Source organism: Sitophilus oryzae, unplaced genomic scaffold (assembly GCF_002938485.1).
Source record: "Sitophilus oryzae breed Bouriz unplaced genomic scaffold, Soryzae_2.0 scaffold_111_pilon_pilon, whole genome shotgun sequence".
In the NCBI taxonomy this organism is placed as follows: domain Eukaryota; kingdom Metazoa; phylum Arthropoda; class Insecta; order Coleoptera; family Curculionidae; genus Sitophilus; species Sitophilus oryzae.
The window spans coordinates 5,831,727-5,849,382 of NW_022145749.1; the positions used below are offsets into that span (position 1 = coordinate 5,831,727).

At 32.8% G+C, this 17,656-nt stretch overlaps 1 protein-coding gene across 2 annotated transcripts in view; it reads left to right on the forward strand.

Annotated features, from left to right (window-relative positions):
• LOC115884779 (TNF receptor-associated factor 4) overlaps positions 1-17,656 on the forward strand; it is a 199,008-nt gene that overhangs the window by 52,870 nt on the left and 128,482 nt on the right. For both annotated transcript variants that reach the window (XM_030903466.1, XM_030903473.1), the window contains exon 2: positions 10,314-10,365. In XM_030903466.1, coding sequence (XP_030759326.1) covers positions 10,314-10,365 — 52 coding nt within the window. The remainder of the gene's footprint in view (positions 1-10,313; positions 10,366-17,656) is intronic.

A 17,656-nucleotide genomic window follows, 5' to 3' on the forward strand; every position in this document is an offset into this window, starting at 1 on the left:
ATGTTTTTAGTTTCGAAAACAAATTTGAAATTCGAATTCCACCAAACGCTCTAAAACCGCGTATTTTTTCTTTGAAAAGTTTTCTGCAGTTTCAACTAGACAAAGCATTTTCATCATCAATGACGATTATATTATAACTGGTAAAATGGACACTGTCTCCTCAACGAACACCTCAGTAGGCTGAAACTGAGAAACAACGGCGAATGAATCAATTTTAATGGACAACCATGATGGGTCTGTTAAAGTCCAAGTTCATGACCCATCTAAGGAAGAAATGGCGAAAGAAATGGCTGACCTTAGGCAGAGCGTTAAACAAATGTCGCTCACATTGGAAAAGCTTGTTACAAGGGATAAGACCTGTACAGATCATAATATGCAGCGGAAAAAATCCATTTCAACGCAGACGGGCCCTATAGATCACCAAAATAGTACTTTAGATAGTACTTTAGCTTTTATAGATTCGCCAAAAAAAATAGTTTCACCCAAAATAGTGTCATCGCAACCTCCTAAGGCCGCCATAAGAGAAGACTGGAATTATGTGGTGGTGTCCAGAATTCCACCTCCTTACACAGCGAATCAACTTGCGCACTATGTTAAAGAAAAACTAGGAACCACCGACTTCATCAGATGCTTTCCAATGCTGAAAAATAAGGACAGTTCCCATTCCGATTTCAAAATTGGAGTGCAAAAGAGGTGTCACTTGGTGCAGCTTAAGGACATAAATATGTGGCCGCCGGGAACCATAATAGATTCAACCTCAACATCCTTAAGCCAAGCTTCGTTTACTTCTTCGGTTGAACCTGCTCAAAATCTCAAAATAAACATCATTGAGAACCGCAAGCTACCTCACCTACTTGACCCACCACTGGCAACTATGCCAAGGGAGGTAAGAACTATTAAGATTGGGTCTGACAGGGAGGCTATAGCTGCTTGCAAGTCCCTGGCGATGGAAAATCCAGAAATTATTGTGCAGGGAAGTGCGAAGAGAGATGGTTTGGCAGTTATGGACCCGATGACCCCACCTATAGTACGGCTGTCTCAGGACTCAGATGCGGTAAATGGACGTTACGTGTTGGCCAGGTTGAGGGACCCCTCCATTTTGAAATCTCTTAGGCTATTCCTTGCCTATCTTCACGACCAACCATCCAGTGTGTGTTTTGAAGGACACACTAGTACCAGCATCAAATTGATGCTTGCATCAGAAGGGCTACCTAGTGACCTGGAGTCCTTGCGTAAGTTGTACTACCGCTTCCACAACGCCTATGGTATTGGTTCAACTGAAGTTGATGCAGATCTTTCAGCTTTCAGGTCATTCTTTTCTGCGGAGAGCCTTCTACGACTTCAAAAAATTAGGGAAAGTCATGGCAAATATTATTCCAGTGGTTCCCCAAATAAGAGTAAAAATTTTTAGTTGAATTGACGCGAACAGAGGATCAAGCACCCTCTGAAGAATTAAGCGATAGCAAGCTTGGTCTATTCCTTATTAATATTCAGTCCTTAAGACATAAAACAGATGAATTATATCTTTTACTAGAAGAACTTGAATTTCCAGATATCATTGCCATAACTGAGCACTGGTTGAATTTTGATGAGCCTGTGTTTATTAAAAATTATACCACAGTAGCCAGATTTGATAGAACAAATTTTTCTCATGGAGGTACTATGATAATGTCTTTAAACAACGACTTTTCCGAGGTAACTAGGTACAATGATTTGTTATCTGAAAAAGTATTCGAATTTTCCATTGTCCACCATAATGCTTATGACCTTTACATTATTTGTATTTATAGAACACCTGACTCTGACGTGCAATTATTCTGTCATAATCTACTAAGCTTGCTTGATCCCTGCCCTTGAAAAGCAAATTAATTTTGTGTGGTGATCTTAATATTGACTTTCTTAGTGTATGTGCTGCTCAGGAGTTTCTTCAGTCCATTTTTGATTCTTTTGGAATGGCCATGCATGTAGGCTCACCTACCAGAATATCCAATACCAGTTCCAGTACTATAGACTATGTTGTGTCATCTTTTGATCCTAACTCCATCGCCTGCAACGTCTTTAGCTCGGGTCTCTCTGATCATGAAGCAGTTTTAACTGAATTTTCGATAAAGTCCAAAATCAAAAATGCCCCTCGTAAATTATGCCGTATTTTTTCAGAAAAGAATGCTCAAAAGTTCAGCCACTTATGTAAAACAACCAACTGGGATACTAGCTCTTATGATGTTGACACCGAATTTTCTATTTTCGTAAAAACATTAACCAGTCTAGCGTTCAAATCCTTTCCTCTTAGGCCTATAAAAAATAAGCATAATAAACCTTGGACCACTAAAGGTCTACGCATATCTTCTAAAAACATGCGTTCATTATCTCACTTAAAAAATTCTCAGACAGTCTCTTCTTCCATAATTACGTAAAACTATACAGAAAAATTTATCATAAGACTATAAGAGCCGCTAAGGACCTTTATTATAATAGGAGAATAGTCAATTCTGGTAATGTTGCTAAGGAAACATGGTCTATTGTGAATGAGTTAAGAAACAAAGCTTCTTCGTCTAGCAATATCTCTACCTCGCCTGAGAACCTTAACGATTACTTTGTAAATGTAGCGAAAAACTTAACTAATACCATATGTCCTCCTCATGATCCACTTTCTTATCTCTCTAATGATAATGTAAACTTACACAGTTTCTTTTTTTCGCCCGTAGTTCTTGAAGAGCTTCGCAGTACAATTAATACCATCAAAAATAAATCCTCTTCTGGGACCGACGGGCTAACTTTAAAAATGTTTTCGAATCTGCCAGAAAGCACTCTGAATCACCTAACAACTTTAATAAACATGTCGTTCCAAAATGGTATTTTTCCAAAATGTCTTAAGACGGCAATAATCATTCCACTGCACAAAGGAGGAGACAAAGATGAAGCTTCTAACTATCGCCCAATTGCTCTCCTTCCAACGCTATCTAAGATCATAGAAAGGTTGGTTAAAAGCAGGCTGGTATCTTTTCTGTTTAAGTACAAAATACTTACTGAATATCAATTTGGATTTCTAAGCAACAAGTCCACAAATGACGCTATGTTTTCCCTCCTTAATAAAGTTTACTCCAGCCTAAACAACCATCATTCTACAGCAACAATTTTCTGTGATTTTTCTAAGGCGTTCGATTGTGTAAATCATAAGATCCTAATTAATAAACTGCAGCACTATGGGTTCAGGGGATCATCTCTCGAATGGTTTAAGTCGTATCTGAGCAACAGAAGTCAACTTGTGAGGGTGGATACCACGTTGTCTTCTAGCAAGCCAATAGAATGTGGAGTACCACAAGGCTCAGTACTAGGCCCTATTTTGTTTCTTCTTTTATTAACGACATTGCTAACATAAACATCAGTGGCAAAATATGTCTTTTTGCGGACGACACTAGCTTCACTTGGAGCAACAAGGACATCGCGGCACTTCATAGGATTATATCAAATGACTTAATCACCATTAAATCTTGGTGCGATTCGAACCTCCTGAGTCTCAACATTTCTAAAACTAAGGCTTTGTCGTATAAAAACTCGTTGCAGCCTTTTGTACTTGACAACACCACCATTGACGTCGTAAAATCCGTAAAATTCTTAGGGGCTTGTTGTGGACAATTCTCTGAAATGGGACATACATATCGAAGCTTTGTCGAAAAAATTGAGCTCTGCCTGTTTTGCATTAAGGTCTGTTTCTAAGGAGCTTAACTTGTCAGTGGCTAGAACTGTTTATTATGCACTTTTTGAGTCGCATCTCAGGTATGCCCTTCCATTCTGGGGTACGTGTTGTGCGGCTCAATTTGACCGCATTTTCAAGCTCCAGAAGAGAGCTGTTCGATATTCACTGGGACTAAACAGCAGAATTCATTGCCGGAGCTTTTTTAGAGAATTAAAAATATTGACTCTTCCTTCCTTATTTATATTTGAATCCGTTTGCCTAATAAGTAAACATGTATCAGCTTCTCAAGAAAGGCCAGCTCACACTTATCCACTCAGGAACGCGGAGCAAGATCTTTATCTACCTACCCCACGCTGAGAGTTAGTTAAAAGTTCAATATTATACAACTCGAAAAAAATGCACAATCACCTGCCATTTGAAATCAAATCCATAACATCATTTTTTTCATTTCGCAAAGCATTGAACTCTTATTTACTATACAAGGCTTTCTACGCCGTAAATGAATTATATTTGAATTGAAAATCGAATTTGATCTTGAAACCACTGGTCTAATGTTTGCTATTGCTATATTTACTAATGACATCGAAATTAATTTATTTAGAGGTCATTGATATTTTGCTATAAACTGGCTAAATTTTTGAATATTATTTTAATTTTTTGTTCTTTGACATTGTAAACATTTATATATGTTTATTTTAACAATAAGACTGACAATATTATTTGTATAATGTTTTGTATTATCTTTTGTTTGTTTGTTTGTGTACCTTGTTTTTTTTACTTTGTTTGTTAGTTTACCTTTGTCCACAAATTGAAAAATTTTTTGACAATAAAGGCATTTATTTATTTATTTATTTATTTATTTATTTATTTATTTATTTATTTAATGCAGATTTTGTGGGGAAAATGGGGAAACACCAGAACACCTTATCACTGAGTGCGCCGAGACGACGACCATTCGTGCCATGAACCTTGGTACGTGTGATGTCGAGGATGGAGAGCTGACCTCTGTGGAGCCGTCTCAGATACTGGCTTTTCTTAAAGCCCTGAGACTGCATGATGAGTAATAACTCGTTATGACTCAAGAAAGGGGAACACACAATAGATCTATAAGGTCGCGGTGATTAACTCCCCTCCTAAACATTCTACATTCTAACTGGTAAAATCATAATTCAAAACTGAACGTCATAATCTACATATATAAAATGCTAATGTTTATCTGTGTCGTCTCTACTGAAGTAACGACTGGCTCTAGAAAGTTGCTTTTTTTACTAAAAGATAGTTAATTGGCTCTTCTAAAAACTGTTGTCGCCGGATTTTTTGTTGTTCATTTAATTTAAAAAATTATATAAATAAGTATTTTTTTCCTGATGTCGTGGCGGATGCGCCAGGCTTCAACTAGTTCAAAATAAATGGAGAATCAAGATCTTTTTTTCATAATTTTATAAAAATGTCTAAAAAAGGAAACTATAGGAAATACATGGGAAATACCATCAATGCTAAGCAGCAAGAGAGGTGGTAACACCGTGAGGACTGCGCTACAGCTCGAAGATTTTGGCCAGCGGTAGATAGTCAAAAGACAAAACATTAAGGTGCGTTCACCCAGCTGGGCCGCTCCGCGCCGCGTCACGCCAAAGATTTCTTTAACATGTACTTTTGAAGTAAAATTTTTTAGCGCGCACAAAAGTATATGATAAAAAAATGATTGGCGCGGCGCGGCGCGGAGCAGCGCAGCCTATGTAAACGCACCTTTAGTAGACAAACAACTACTAGAGCACAAAAAGAACCTAGTACGCATAATTGTAGCTGTCATCACTGGAAACTGCTCCACGGGGATAAACATCGTGAAATGGAAGATCTCCAACGATGACTATACTAGCGTCTACGTCCCGCTAGTCTACTCGGGCACCCAACAATGTTCTTAAGTTGTAGAAGGTGATGTTTATTCTGTTATAATCTAATGTTTACATGATACTTATTTAAAATTTGATTAATTAAATTCAAATATCTTTATTTATGAAAATATGAGATACTAATAAAAAACTTTTGATAAGCTACTAGATCTTAATTTTCCCAACATTTTATTCAAACTGAACATTAATCACTTCATCTAGAAATATTTTTACTATTTTCGAATTCAAATATTATATTTTGTTATTAAAAATATAAGATATAATAGTAAAAATGACTTTTGATAGAGATTTAAATTTTCACTCAAAACCAAACCAAAACAAACCATCTGAAAATGAAAATCTCAAAGATGGCAAAAATGCAGATGAATTATTATGTGTAAAAATACTTTAACACTAAATGATCTAACAAATAACAAAAGTCAATGTATAAGCAATATTCTTTAATTTTAATTTATTTTATAATACTATGTTAAGAGCTATTTTGTCTGTTCAGATGGTTAAATAAGCTTTCTGGGGTTTAATTAAAGGGTTTGACTGAGTTTTATTGTGATAAAAAGTCTTTTTGAATAATATTTTTGTTGCCAGGCTGTTCTGATTCTTTCTTAGATTGTATCAAAGGTGGTATATCTATTTATATACACTAGAGAACGTTTAATATTGGTCCAATAGAAGCAGCAATAATTTCAATTGCTTTAAACTTACTATAGATCATCACTATATTGACCACCCATTGCCATGTGGCCACTCTTGTAACCGCTTTTGCAGTGTCCCCGAATGGTTCCAAACTTTAGGAATTCAACCTTTTGGTTGCCCCTGTAACCCTAGTGCTTCATGTTTCGGCATGCTCTCGTATCTATTAAATCCTGACAAAAAAAACGGCTGAGGAATGACATCCATGATAATTTTGGTGAGGTCAATCTCTATATGTCATTTACCAAAAATTGGCATAAAACTTGTCAAAAATTAACAATAATTATAGAAAAATTAAAAAAGGATAGAACCTTTCCAGAAACACAAATCTATTTCCAAAAAAATATATTTTCTCGATTTTAAAATACACCACTAAAAAATCATTTTTACTCAAAATAAGAATAAATTACATCCTTCTTAAGGCTAACTGGCGGTAAGCGCCATAAAATAAAGAAGAGTATACGGCCCAAGTAAATAACGTCGCCAAATTTTTATCGATTGTCATTCCCCCAGCCGTCTTTGCGTTTTTTTTTCGATCGTATTGTATATGACTCAATAATACAATCACAAATTTTGTCGCAGTATTGTATTCTGCTCCTATTCCTTATATTTTTGGCACTTGTATATTTTGGACATTTTCATGAAATATGTGGATTGTTAGGATCTAATTGCAACTAATAATTATTATTTAGCAAAATGTACTACTAGTTTATACATAGGGTGTCCCAGAATAAAGTGCAAATATTTTAACTGGTAGTATAGTTCAACCCCAGAAACACGCCTATGAGGGTTTTTTTGCGAAAAAAAAATTTTGAAAATTCGAAATTTTTTGAAAATTTTTTTTTGGAAATTTTGTTAGTTTTTAGTTAAAAAAACATAATTTCTTGATAATATGAAAACATAGGTATTAGATTAAATTTACAAGAAAGAAAATCCAGAAAATATCCAGTGGTTCTCAAAATTCTAGAAAAAAATCAGTTTTTTTGGAAATTTTCAAAGTAAAATAACTCCGTTATTTTGGACTTATTTGAAAAACGATAACGAGAAAATATGTTTCTTTTATCGAGATCTGCCACCCCTTAAAATATTTGCACTTATTTTTGGGACACCCTGTATATTCCGTGGACATAATAAACTAGTTGGTGAGAATATGGAATTTTATGTTAGTATCGCAAATTATATATGACGATAAGCGTCGTAAAAAGCATAAAAAAAATCGATTGATGCCCTTTAACGGATAAACGAAGTACATTTGTATAAAGATAAATTATGTGCAATTAACTCATTTTGATCAAAAAATAAGTAGTTGTTCTATGTCCACGAAATATTGGAACTCTTGTGTGAAGTGATAAAGGAAATTCACTGTCTGAATATCTTGAGAGCGAAGATTTTGTACGGGGGCTAACGAATTTGGCATATTACGAAAATCTGTTAGTATTTCTACTAAAATTTATGTAGGAGTTGGGGTAGTTTACATCCTTCCCGTATTTTTTCTTGATTTTTGTGAACGCCAAATGTTAAAGCACTTGGCAAAACATCGACCCAAAATCTCATTCAAATCGGAATAACGGTTCTTAAAATATTTGAAAAATGTGTTTATTTTTTAAAGTTTGATGCCCTCTAGCGGACAAACGAAGCACCTTTGTACCGAGGTAAATTGTGTCCAATGAACTTATTTTCATTCCAAAAATACGTAGTAGTTCTATGTCCACAGAATATTGGGACACCCTGTATATTTAATTATTTTATCATTTAAGTAGTCCTGTATAAACCCTAAACACAAATAAGTGCTTATAAATATTAATCAAGAAACATTAAAAACAGGAAAGCGACTCAAACGAAACGCATAAAAATATTCGTACAGTTGTTGCTTGTTGCTACATCCGCATCATTAATTATTATTATTATGAACTAATTTAATATTGCAATAAGCGCGTTGCGACCGCTCACTTTTCTAGAAGAAAAAATGTTTTATTTTTAATTAAAACGCTGGACGAGGTGCTGTATGCCGACGAAATCAGTCGAGCAAAAACAGAATAAGAGGATGTCTACCATTGAATACGTTCAGTGAGCAGAAAATTATGCATAGGATTAAGAATCGGCAGTGGTCGGGCACGCGTTGCGTATCTAACTCCTGTAATTTTCGATGTAAGTTATAAGAGCACTAGACCAAAAACAGAATTTCTTTGTAGTGTGTATACAGTGCCTAACAAAAACTTTGAAACTCAATGAGATATTTTTAATATTATACTTATACATCTAAAAGTTTTTCAGGTTTAATCCAGCGCGTCCAATAACAATTACCAAATTGCAATTTACATATTATACAAAGCGGCAATATATCAAAAATTATCTATACAGAACTTCCTCTAAGAAGTGAAGTTACATTCTAATGATTTTGAGAATGTTTTGCTAATTCTTATATGATAATTAAATTTATGAACAAGTAAATATTCGTGGTTCGTCGAAAAAAAATTAGGAGAGACTAAAATTCTCGAACTGAAAAAAGGCATAAAGAACCCATGGAAAATACTCACACAAATTCAAAACATCAATACTATTGTCTAGACATCAAATAATCAACATCATAAATAAATGAACTCTCTGAGTTACCAAGAACATTTGTATATTTATTAAAAAGTACCCATCAAATTTAAAGAAAATATCAAAATTATACTTTTAATAAACACTTTTAACATTTTTTTAGTTTTCGAAATTGTTAGAGAGATATTAGAACATTTTTTGTAGGTTGTTGTTACATTACAGCGTGTTAAATTTTTAGCAGTATTAGTTATAACATGACTTGCTATGACTGAGCTTGTCATTATTGTGATAGCTTGATCTACAGGAAATATATCCTACAGAGTTACATGCCTGTGACCATAATCTATAGCGAATTAAGTTTTTGGCTAGATTCCTAGATCTACAATATACCGGGTGCGTCTCAAAAGTGGCTCACCCCCGTTAACTTTTTTATTTTTTCAGATAAAACAACGGGATTTGCTATGTTAGTATAGGACATAAATTGGGATTGATTGACGTATTCCATTATTTTTGCCTTGGAAAGATATATTTGATCGTCTAATGTTTTTAGTGTTTTGTCCTGGCCGGTTAAAAGATACCCAAATTGTAATCGTTAAAAATAATCATATCTCAATTTTTTCAAATGGAACGAGGGTGGCTCATTGGCATATTTTGAAAAGGCATTTTATTACGAATTTACCACACACTTGGTATTTTGCATAGACTTAAAATAAAATAGTATTTTGAGTCAAATTGTCGTTATGAACCGCATGTTACAATTTCAAATAAACCATATGCAAAAATGTCAAAAGTTGACAAACAATATGTCATTCGATTCAGAGTGTCAATTTCTATCGAATAAAGTAAAAACATACCGAGAGTGCCATTTAAAAATCAAAAGTTGTAGTCATTTTTGTTGAAACCGGTAGTGATCGAAAACAATTGAATGCGCCAATCAATCCCAATTTATGTCATATGCTAACATACCAAATAGCGTTGTTTTATCTGAAAAAATAAAAAAGTTATGCTCTAAAAGAATAAAAAATAGCAAAGAACTATGGCTTATTGCTGCTTTTGGTACTATAATCTTCAATTCCTTTGTATCTATGAAATAAAAGTTTAACTAGAATTCTTCATAAAAAGTTCGTATAATACCGTATGATTGAAAAAAAAAAACAGCGTCCAGTTGGCTTAGAAATTAACATCGATGACATTCTCTATACGCCGTTTATTTTGGATTATAAATAATGTATTATATTACTAGTAAAATGTGATATTTATAGATATTTTTTTAAGTTATGGATTATAAGATTAATGTCGTGATAAATTAGTGTTTAATTGACTACTAAAATAGGTTAAGGCATATATTACAGGTTAATACACAAAATCTGTTGAATGTTGACAAATTTATACAAACGTATGGAAATAATTCATGCAAATATCCAATTAAATATTTCAATTAAAATGTTAATTAATAATTATTTTTCTTTCAGTGAGGGCTTGTTCACTGGACCAGAGAGCAGTGTACCAATAGATTACGCAAAGGTAAGAAATATTAAACAATGGTAGTATATAAGTGGGATCTAATTATATTTGTGTTTTTTAGTATTCGATAAAGAACTTGTCAGTACAAAATTTCATTAACTTTTGTTTTTATTAATTGTATTTTAGTTTGCTAAGTAGATTAAACTCGAAAAGAAATTTTCTTCATAACTGATGTTTCTAAAAGTATACAGTTACGAATTTTATACATCCTTAGAGAATGTACATAACTTTTTTTTATATTTGATTTTATTTAATTTATATTTTTTATCCTTAACCACAGACACAGCACAGACCTACAAAACCAAACCAAAAACACTAAAAACAGTAAACGTACGACTTTAAATTTTCCTTCACCATTTTGTCGCTAAAACTTTTTTGAAATGTTTTAGTAGTAAAACAAACTAACTTAAGTAAAAGAAGTAGTAAGTCTGTTATAATACTATTTTCAGCATATATCTTTATTACAGTTGAGGGTTGGAACCTTTGGTGTTACACAGCAAAATAAAAACACTAAATCACCACAATACACCAAAACACTTTTACTTTTACACTGGACGCGCGTTTCGCTAACCATGTTAGCATCATCAGCAGATGATTATAAACTGAAAAAAACCTAAATTTAAAAAGTTTATAATCATCTGCTGATGATGCTAACATGGTTAGCGAAACGCGCGTCCAGTGTAAAAGTAAAAGTGTTTTGGTGTATTGTGGTGATTTAGTGTTTTTATTTTGCGATATATCTTAGTCAGATTGTAAAACATCATCAATTTACAAAACTACTTCTTGTATTACCTTATACATACAGGGTGTTTCAAAAAACATGTACCATCTCTCGTGGGAAGATTCCTCACGTAAAAATAAGATCTATTTTTCATATCAATATAGATCCGATTCTGCTTTGTTTCGTAGCTACAGGGTGTTGAAGTCTTAATATTTTTTCGATTTATTATAATTTTCTTCCAAGGACTTTTAGCGTTTCGAATGAAATTTTGAGAGTAAAAGTTATAAATGCAACATATTTTAAAGCTAAAAAAGTGTCCACATATTCACCAGGGACGTGCATATGGGTTATCACTGGAATATTTTTCTAAAAAAAAACATGTACGCCACTGACTTTTTTCTCATGGTAGCGAAATAGTGTAAGCAAACTAACGAAAGTTTTAAATAAGTACTCATTGATTCCTCATCAAAAAATATGAAAAAAAGTTACTATAAACATTGGTATGGAAATGCATAGTTTTAGAGTTACAGGATGTTAAAGCTTTTTATTAAAATTTAGGTTTTTTATAAGTATCTTAAATGTCATTATTTTTTTATTTGAAATTGCTGTAGGTTGGACTAATGGTAATAATAACTAATAATAATAATATTTAATAATAAATTAGGTAAAATATATAATTAATTAATTTTATTTTTATTTTAATTTTATTAATTGTGATTAATAAAATTGCGTTTATCTCATCATCGACAAAATATCAAGAGATAACTTTTAATTGGCATTAAATGGCCTACACAATTTTGATATCAAAAGAAAAAAAATCAACGGCGCACATGTTATTTTTTTTGAAAATTATTTCAATGATAACCCATATGCACGTCCCTGGTGAATTTATCGACACTTTTTTAGCATTAAAATATGTAATACATATAGTAACTTTTACCCTCAAAATTTCATTCGAATCACTAAAAGTACTTGGAAGAAAATTATAATAAATCTAAAAATTATTAAGACTTTAACACCCTGTAGCTACGAAACAAAGCAGAATCGGACCTATGTTGATATGAAAAATAAATCTTATTTTTAGGTGAGGAATCTCTTCTGAAGAGATGGCTCATGTTTTTTGTAATACCCTGTATAAGACACAAACACTTCAAAATATATTTTCATTTAAACTTCTACCTTTTACCTTAATGCCGGAGTCTATCTTTTAAAGAGAAAAAAAATGTGTTAGTTATTAAATCGTTGGAAAGTGATAAAAAGAAGTTTGTTTGATGAAGCCGTCAAATATTTACGGTCCTAAACACTCTCTTAAATAAATAATTAGGCCGTTTTTCTTTCTAGAAGGTCTTTCATGGATATACGATTCCCCGTTTAAACCATACGGATATAATACTTTAGAACGGAAATTAGCACACGTGTTTGAAAGATGCTCCACGGTTCGATCTCTCTTGTTGTTTTTCCTCTTCCGTCCGGGGTGTGTGCCACCCGACAATAAAAAATACAGGGCCGTGTTAGAATAAATTCCTGTTAATCAATAATTATTATATGCTGTATCTTGGGCTTCCGATATTAATGAGAATGAATGATTGTAACTAGTGATGTAAAATTGCATGCGATCGGCATTAGAAGGGATAACCAGTGTGTCTTGCCCGTCCTCGCGTATGGCGCTGAAACACTTACTTTGACAAAAAAGAACATACATAGAAAACAAGTTATGCAATGGAAAATGGAAAGGTCCATGTTGAGAGTTACACTTAGAGATAAAATACCCAATCATACAATACGACATCGAACAGGAGAAAGAGATGCGGTGATATATGTCTTACATCTTAAATGGAATTGGGCAGGACATGTGGCTAGGATGAGAGATGGACGGTGGACAAAGAGACTTGTGGAATGGAGACCAAGACACGAGGCCTATGGAAGCAGAGTACGACCTCCTAGTCGATGGACATATGATATTAAGAGGATGGCTGGAAACTGGATTCAAGTGGCACAAAATAGAAAAAAATGGCTTAATGGAGTTATGGGAGGCTTTTGTTTTTTGTTCAGCAGTGGCCGGTATAAGCTAAATAATGATGATGTAAAATTACCGGTAACTTATAAATCGGTAATATTACCGATAAATATTACGTAATATTACGGTAACATTGGTAATTTATACAGCTTTTTAAATATTATTTTTTAGTTCAAAACTGTAACCGACTTAGCAACGGATGAATTGTTGGCCTGTTAGCTTCAAAAATTGTTATCCATTTAGACATTGGCTTAAACAAGTCATAAGTTGCTGGTATTTGTAGCCAAAATTCGTTTCGAAGCAGAAGGCTTACTGTGTTTGGTGAAAGAACATCAGAATTATCTGGGCTATCATCAACTGCTGAGCTTTTTAATTAGTGTTTAGTGTTCAAAAAACTTTTTAGACAAGAAACAAAACAGCATCATCTTGTTTCCACAAAAAAGGCAACAGAGTAGAGGGGGAAAATATCAATATTTCCAATGTTATATATATTACGTATGAGATTACGTAATATTACCAAAATTACCGGTAATATTACCGTGGTAATATTACCCTTTACATCACTAATGTAACTATTCAGTGTCACAGATAAAGTCTGCATCATACGAAATTTTTTGAAGTAAAACTTCTTTACGCGCACTGGGAATAAAAATTCAAGGTTGTGACACGACACGCGAGAGGAAAGGTGGTAAAGGAGCTGTCCTTACTATTTTTCCTCCTTTTGTCCGTAGGCTGCTACGACTTAGAAAAAGTCGTCCGATTTAAATGAAATTTGGTATGTCGGTAGATTAGACCAAGGCCAACTTGGCCGTGTATAAGACGTGTGTCACTCTGATAGTTTTGGCGTAAGAAACGTCAAAAGTTGATGTCGTCCGATTGCGACCAATTTTGTTGGACATAGGCTACGTGAGCGACGGCGACGGTGCACACGATCCCACCCTACAAAGTTGGATACAACGGCAACGCTTCCTTTATATCTTCATCAGTGTGGGACTAAGTAATTCATATTGAAGAAAAATGTGTGTCGATTTCGGCATAACTGAGAACGGGCTACAGGATGACGCCATCGGCGCGGCGTTTCGAACCGATGCCTCTAAATGGACGAAATCATCAGGATTTTCTTAATTATGGGTCGATTGGAACCAAATTTGGCACGTGGATAGAGGTACCCGAATGGAGGCTTCAGACGGACAAAAGAAGAGACAGACAGACGGGCAGACTGACAGACGGTCATTTTAATACAAATTTTGTGAAAGTGAATCCAAACTATTTATTAATTTTTAATTTATTACTTTTTCAATATTTTAAACTGCACTTTTTCAAACATGTTCTTCAAATCCTTTAATTTAACATCTGTTAGTAAGATGTTTCACTTCAAATATGTGCACATAGTTTTTTTATTTATTGACTTAGGTGAAATTTGACTTGGCCGATAGTTTCTTCTTTAATCTGGATTAAAAATGACATAAGTAAATTTACCATGTTGCCGTCGGGTATCTGTCAAATTTGACATTAAATGTAATAAATGGCTAAAAATTTTAATTTTTAACCCATAGCAGTGGATTATGACAAGATAGATACAGACCTATATGTATATGATTAATCTCCTGTTAAATTTAAATATTATATTTTAATATTTAATAAAATAAAACCCCGCATTATTACATAGCAGAAACGAATATAACAATATTTATTAGTCCGTTTCTGTAACTTTTCAACCGACAGAGATATGGTGTTTCTTAGACCCAAGTGCACCATAATAGAACCTTTTCACCCTTGCTATCCATGTATTGTTTTCTGAGGTATAGCATATCCGACACAAATGGTTGGCCGAAACATGAGTACCAGATGTGTCAAGTTGTGAATAAGGTTCCGTATTTTTCAGATTTCTGTGGAAACGTAAATTATTGTTATTATAAAAAAAAACGTACTCGGTCCATTCCTCGAGGTTTGTAGTATTTTGTAACGGCGACATGAAAATTTTCAGAAACAAGGAACGATTACTAAAAGATAACGGTAGCTCGCGTGATGAAAAAGATTTTTGGGTTGAAGGGAATTACTGTATTATCTTCAAAGTAAAAAAAAGAACAATTAATTGTGTGTCAAATTAATTTATATATGTACTTCCTTTCTACAGATTTATAAAAAAAATAGTGCTGTAAGGACCACCTAAACATAGAAAATCAGATGTAAATTTTAAAAATTACATTTTATTAGAAGAAATTTTAAAGTCTCGGTAAAATGAAGCAAATCATTTAATTTTAAATAGTTTTTACGAATTTCTTTTTTAGTTGTGAAAAATAAAAGCTTGTGTGATGTTTTTTAATAAATCTTCATTTTTTAATAATTAGCCCACCTTTCGTCATCCTGACATGAAGCTTAAATATAACTTAAAATCGAATTGAAAATAATTAGGTTGGTATTATTTCAAACAGTGGTCGATAACACAAATCTAGAAGGTAACTATTTAACTTTTATCGAATGATTTGTCAATTAGTCAAATGTCAATATTCCATGGGTATATTGATCAATGAGGTCTAAATTATAAGAAAATGCATTTTCTACGAACACTTAAAAATAAACTCTGTATAAGGTAGTATAATTTTTATTATTGTAACTCAAAATTTAGTAAATAGAATTACTTCAGTACAATATTTGATTTCGAAAACATAAATACGCCTAGAGAAATAAAGCATTAAAACTGTTACTGTATTTTGACAAAAACGTAAATTTTTCAAAAACGGTAAGATTAAAATGAGATAAACCTTAATCAAATTTACTTTTATTTTAATCGTAGAAACTAAAAATGAAATAATATACAGGGTGTTTCATTTAAGAAAATACAACTTTGTTATTTTTTATATATTTGGGACACTCTGTATCTTGTAAAAATATTTTTAAATTGTAGCTTTAATAGTCCTTCAACGAACCCAAAACTTACAATTTGCAAAAATCTAACCGTTTAGCTACAATATTTCGTGTCGTATGTGGTGAACAACCCTGTATAAGAAGAGTTAAAGTAAAAGAAGTTATTACCTAAAAAATAATAAGCTAATAATAAACTAATAATAATAAGTAATCGTTGACTGTATAAGATTTTGCAGTAAACCAACAATACGTATAACCCACACATCGAGATCTAAAATTTTTGCTTCAAAAGGAGGGTCACAATATCACGTTTCTTCCGGCCCAGCTGTCAATTATATAAAATTTTACGAAATGCCAAGACCTCCCGACCGACCCGTTATGCTGGCCACCCCCCATCACAGAACGTCCCAGATGTTCCTTTCTTCTTTTATCGAGACACCCAAATTCTGTTCAGATGAGGGTACGACTGAAAGCTCTAGCGAAATTTTATGATTTATATTCATATCAGTTATAAAACCCAAGATGTATCACTTTCGATATTATCCCAAACCGAAAAAAAATGTTAAAAACATCGTTTAGTGTTAATGCCTCTATCAGTATTGTTTATAAAAATGTGTATACTACTGCAAACTTGACTGTGTTTCGAAAAGATCCATAGTGAAAGGTTTCTTATTTGATTTTCACTCTTATTTTTAGGGGTTAATTTTTTCTATTATTTTTTTAACTGTATAATCTTTTCTAACTGTATATAGGTATTTTCATAGATATTGAAGGCGATTCAAATATATTTTAAAAACAGAAGAAACATAACTCAAAGTCTCGTTTTTAGAACAAAAATAACTCAAAGTTTTCTTCTGTTTTACTTATTAACCAGATCTCTTTGAGAATAATGGACGCCTTTTTTAAAAATACCGGGTGCGTCCCAAAAGTGGCTCACCCCCATAACTTTTTTTAATTTTTCAGATAAAAAAACGATATTTAGAACTTTTGATTTTTAAATGACACCCTCGATATTTTTTTACTTTATTCGATAGAAAATGTTACTGTTTATTTGAAATTGTAACATGCGTTTCATAACGACAATTTGACTCGAAATACTAAGTGTGTGCACTGAGAGAAAAAACGTTGTAAAATCAAAAATAATGCTAATGAATCAAATAAAATCAAACATGTTTTGGCCTCATTAATGGTCATAATTGAATTAATAAGATATTTATTGATTTTATGCATATACTCGTACACATAAAACATACATGATCATTGTCATTGTTAGTGGTATATCAGATTTAGAATAAAAATGCTGCCTATTTGATTAAAAGGAATATATATTGGTTTATTAGTGTTTTCCTTTTGTTTTTCAAATACATTCCTTTTATTTCAAGCCTTTCTCTTTATATTTTCAAATACAATGCTTAATGATTTATTAATGTCACTTTGTTTAAAGCTTGAGTTGATTTTAATCGAATAGGATCAGTACTAACAATTTAAATGAAATAAATATCAAATTTATTAGGAAAATAACTTTATTTCGGAATTAATCTTTTGGTGATAAGTAGGTAAATACAATTGTATTGAATGTCTTCCAAAATAAAAAAAAAATAATAGATATAAGGGTATCCTGGTGAATTTTGTCTAGTGACGAATGGTTTTTGTAATGTCCTGGAATTGATCTGTCTTTATTAGAT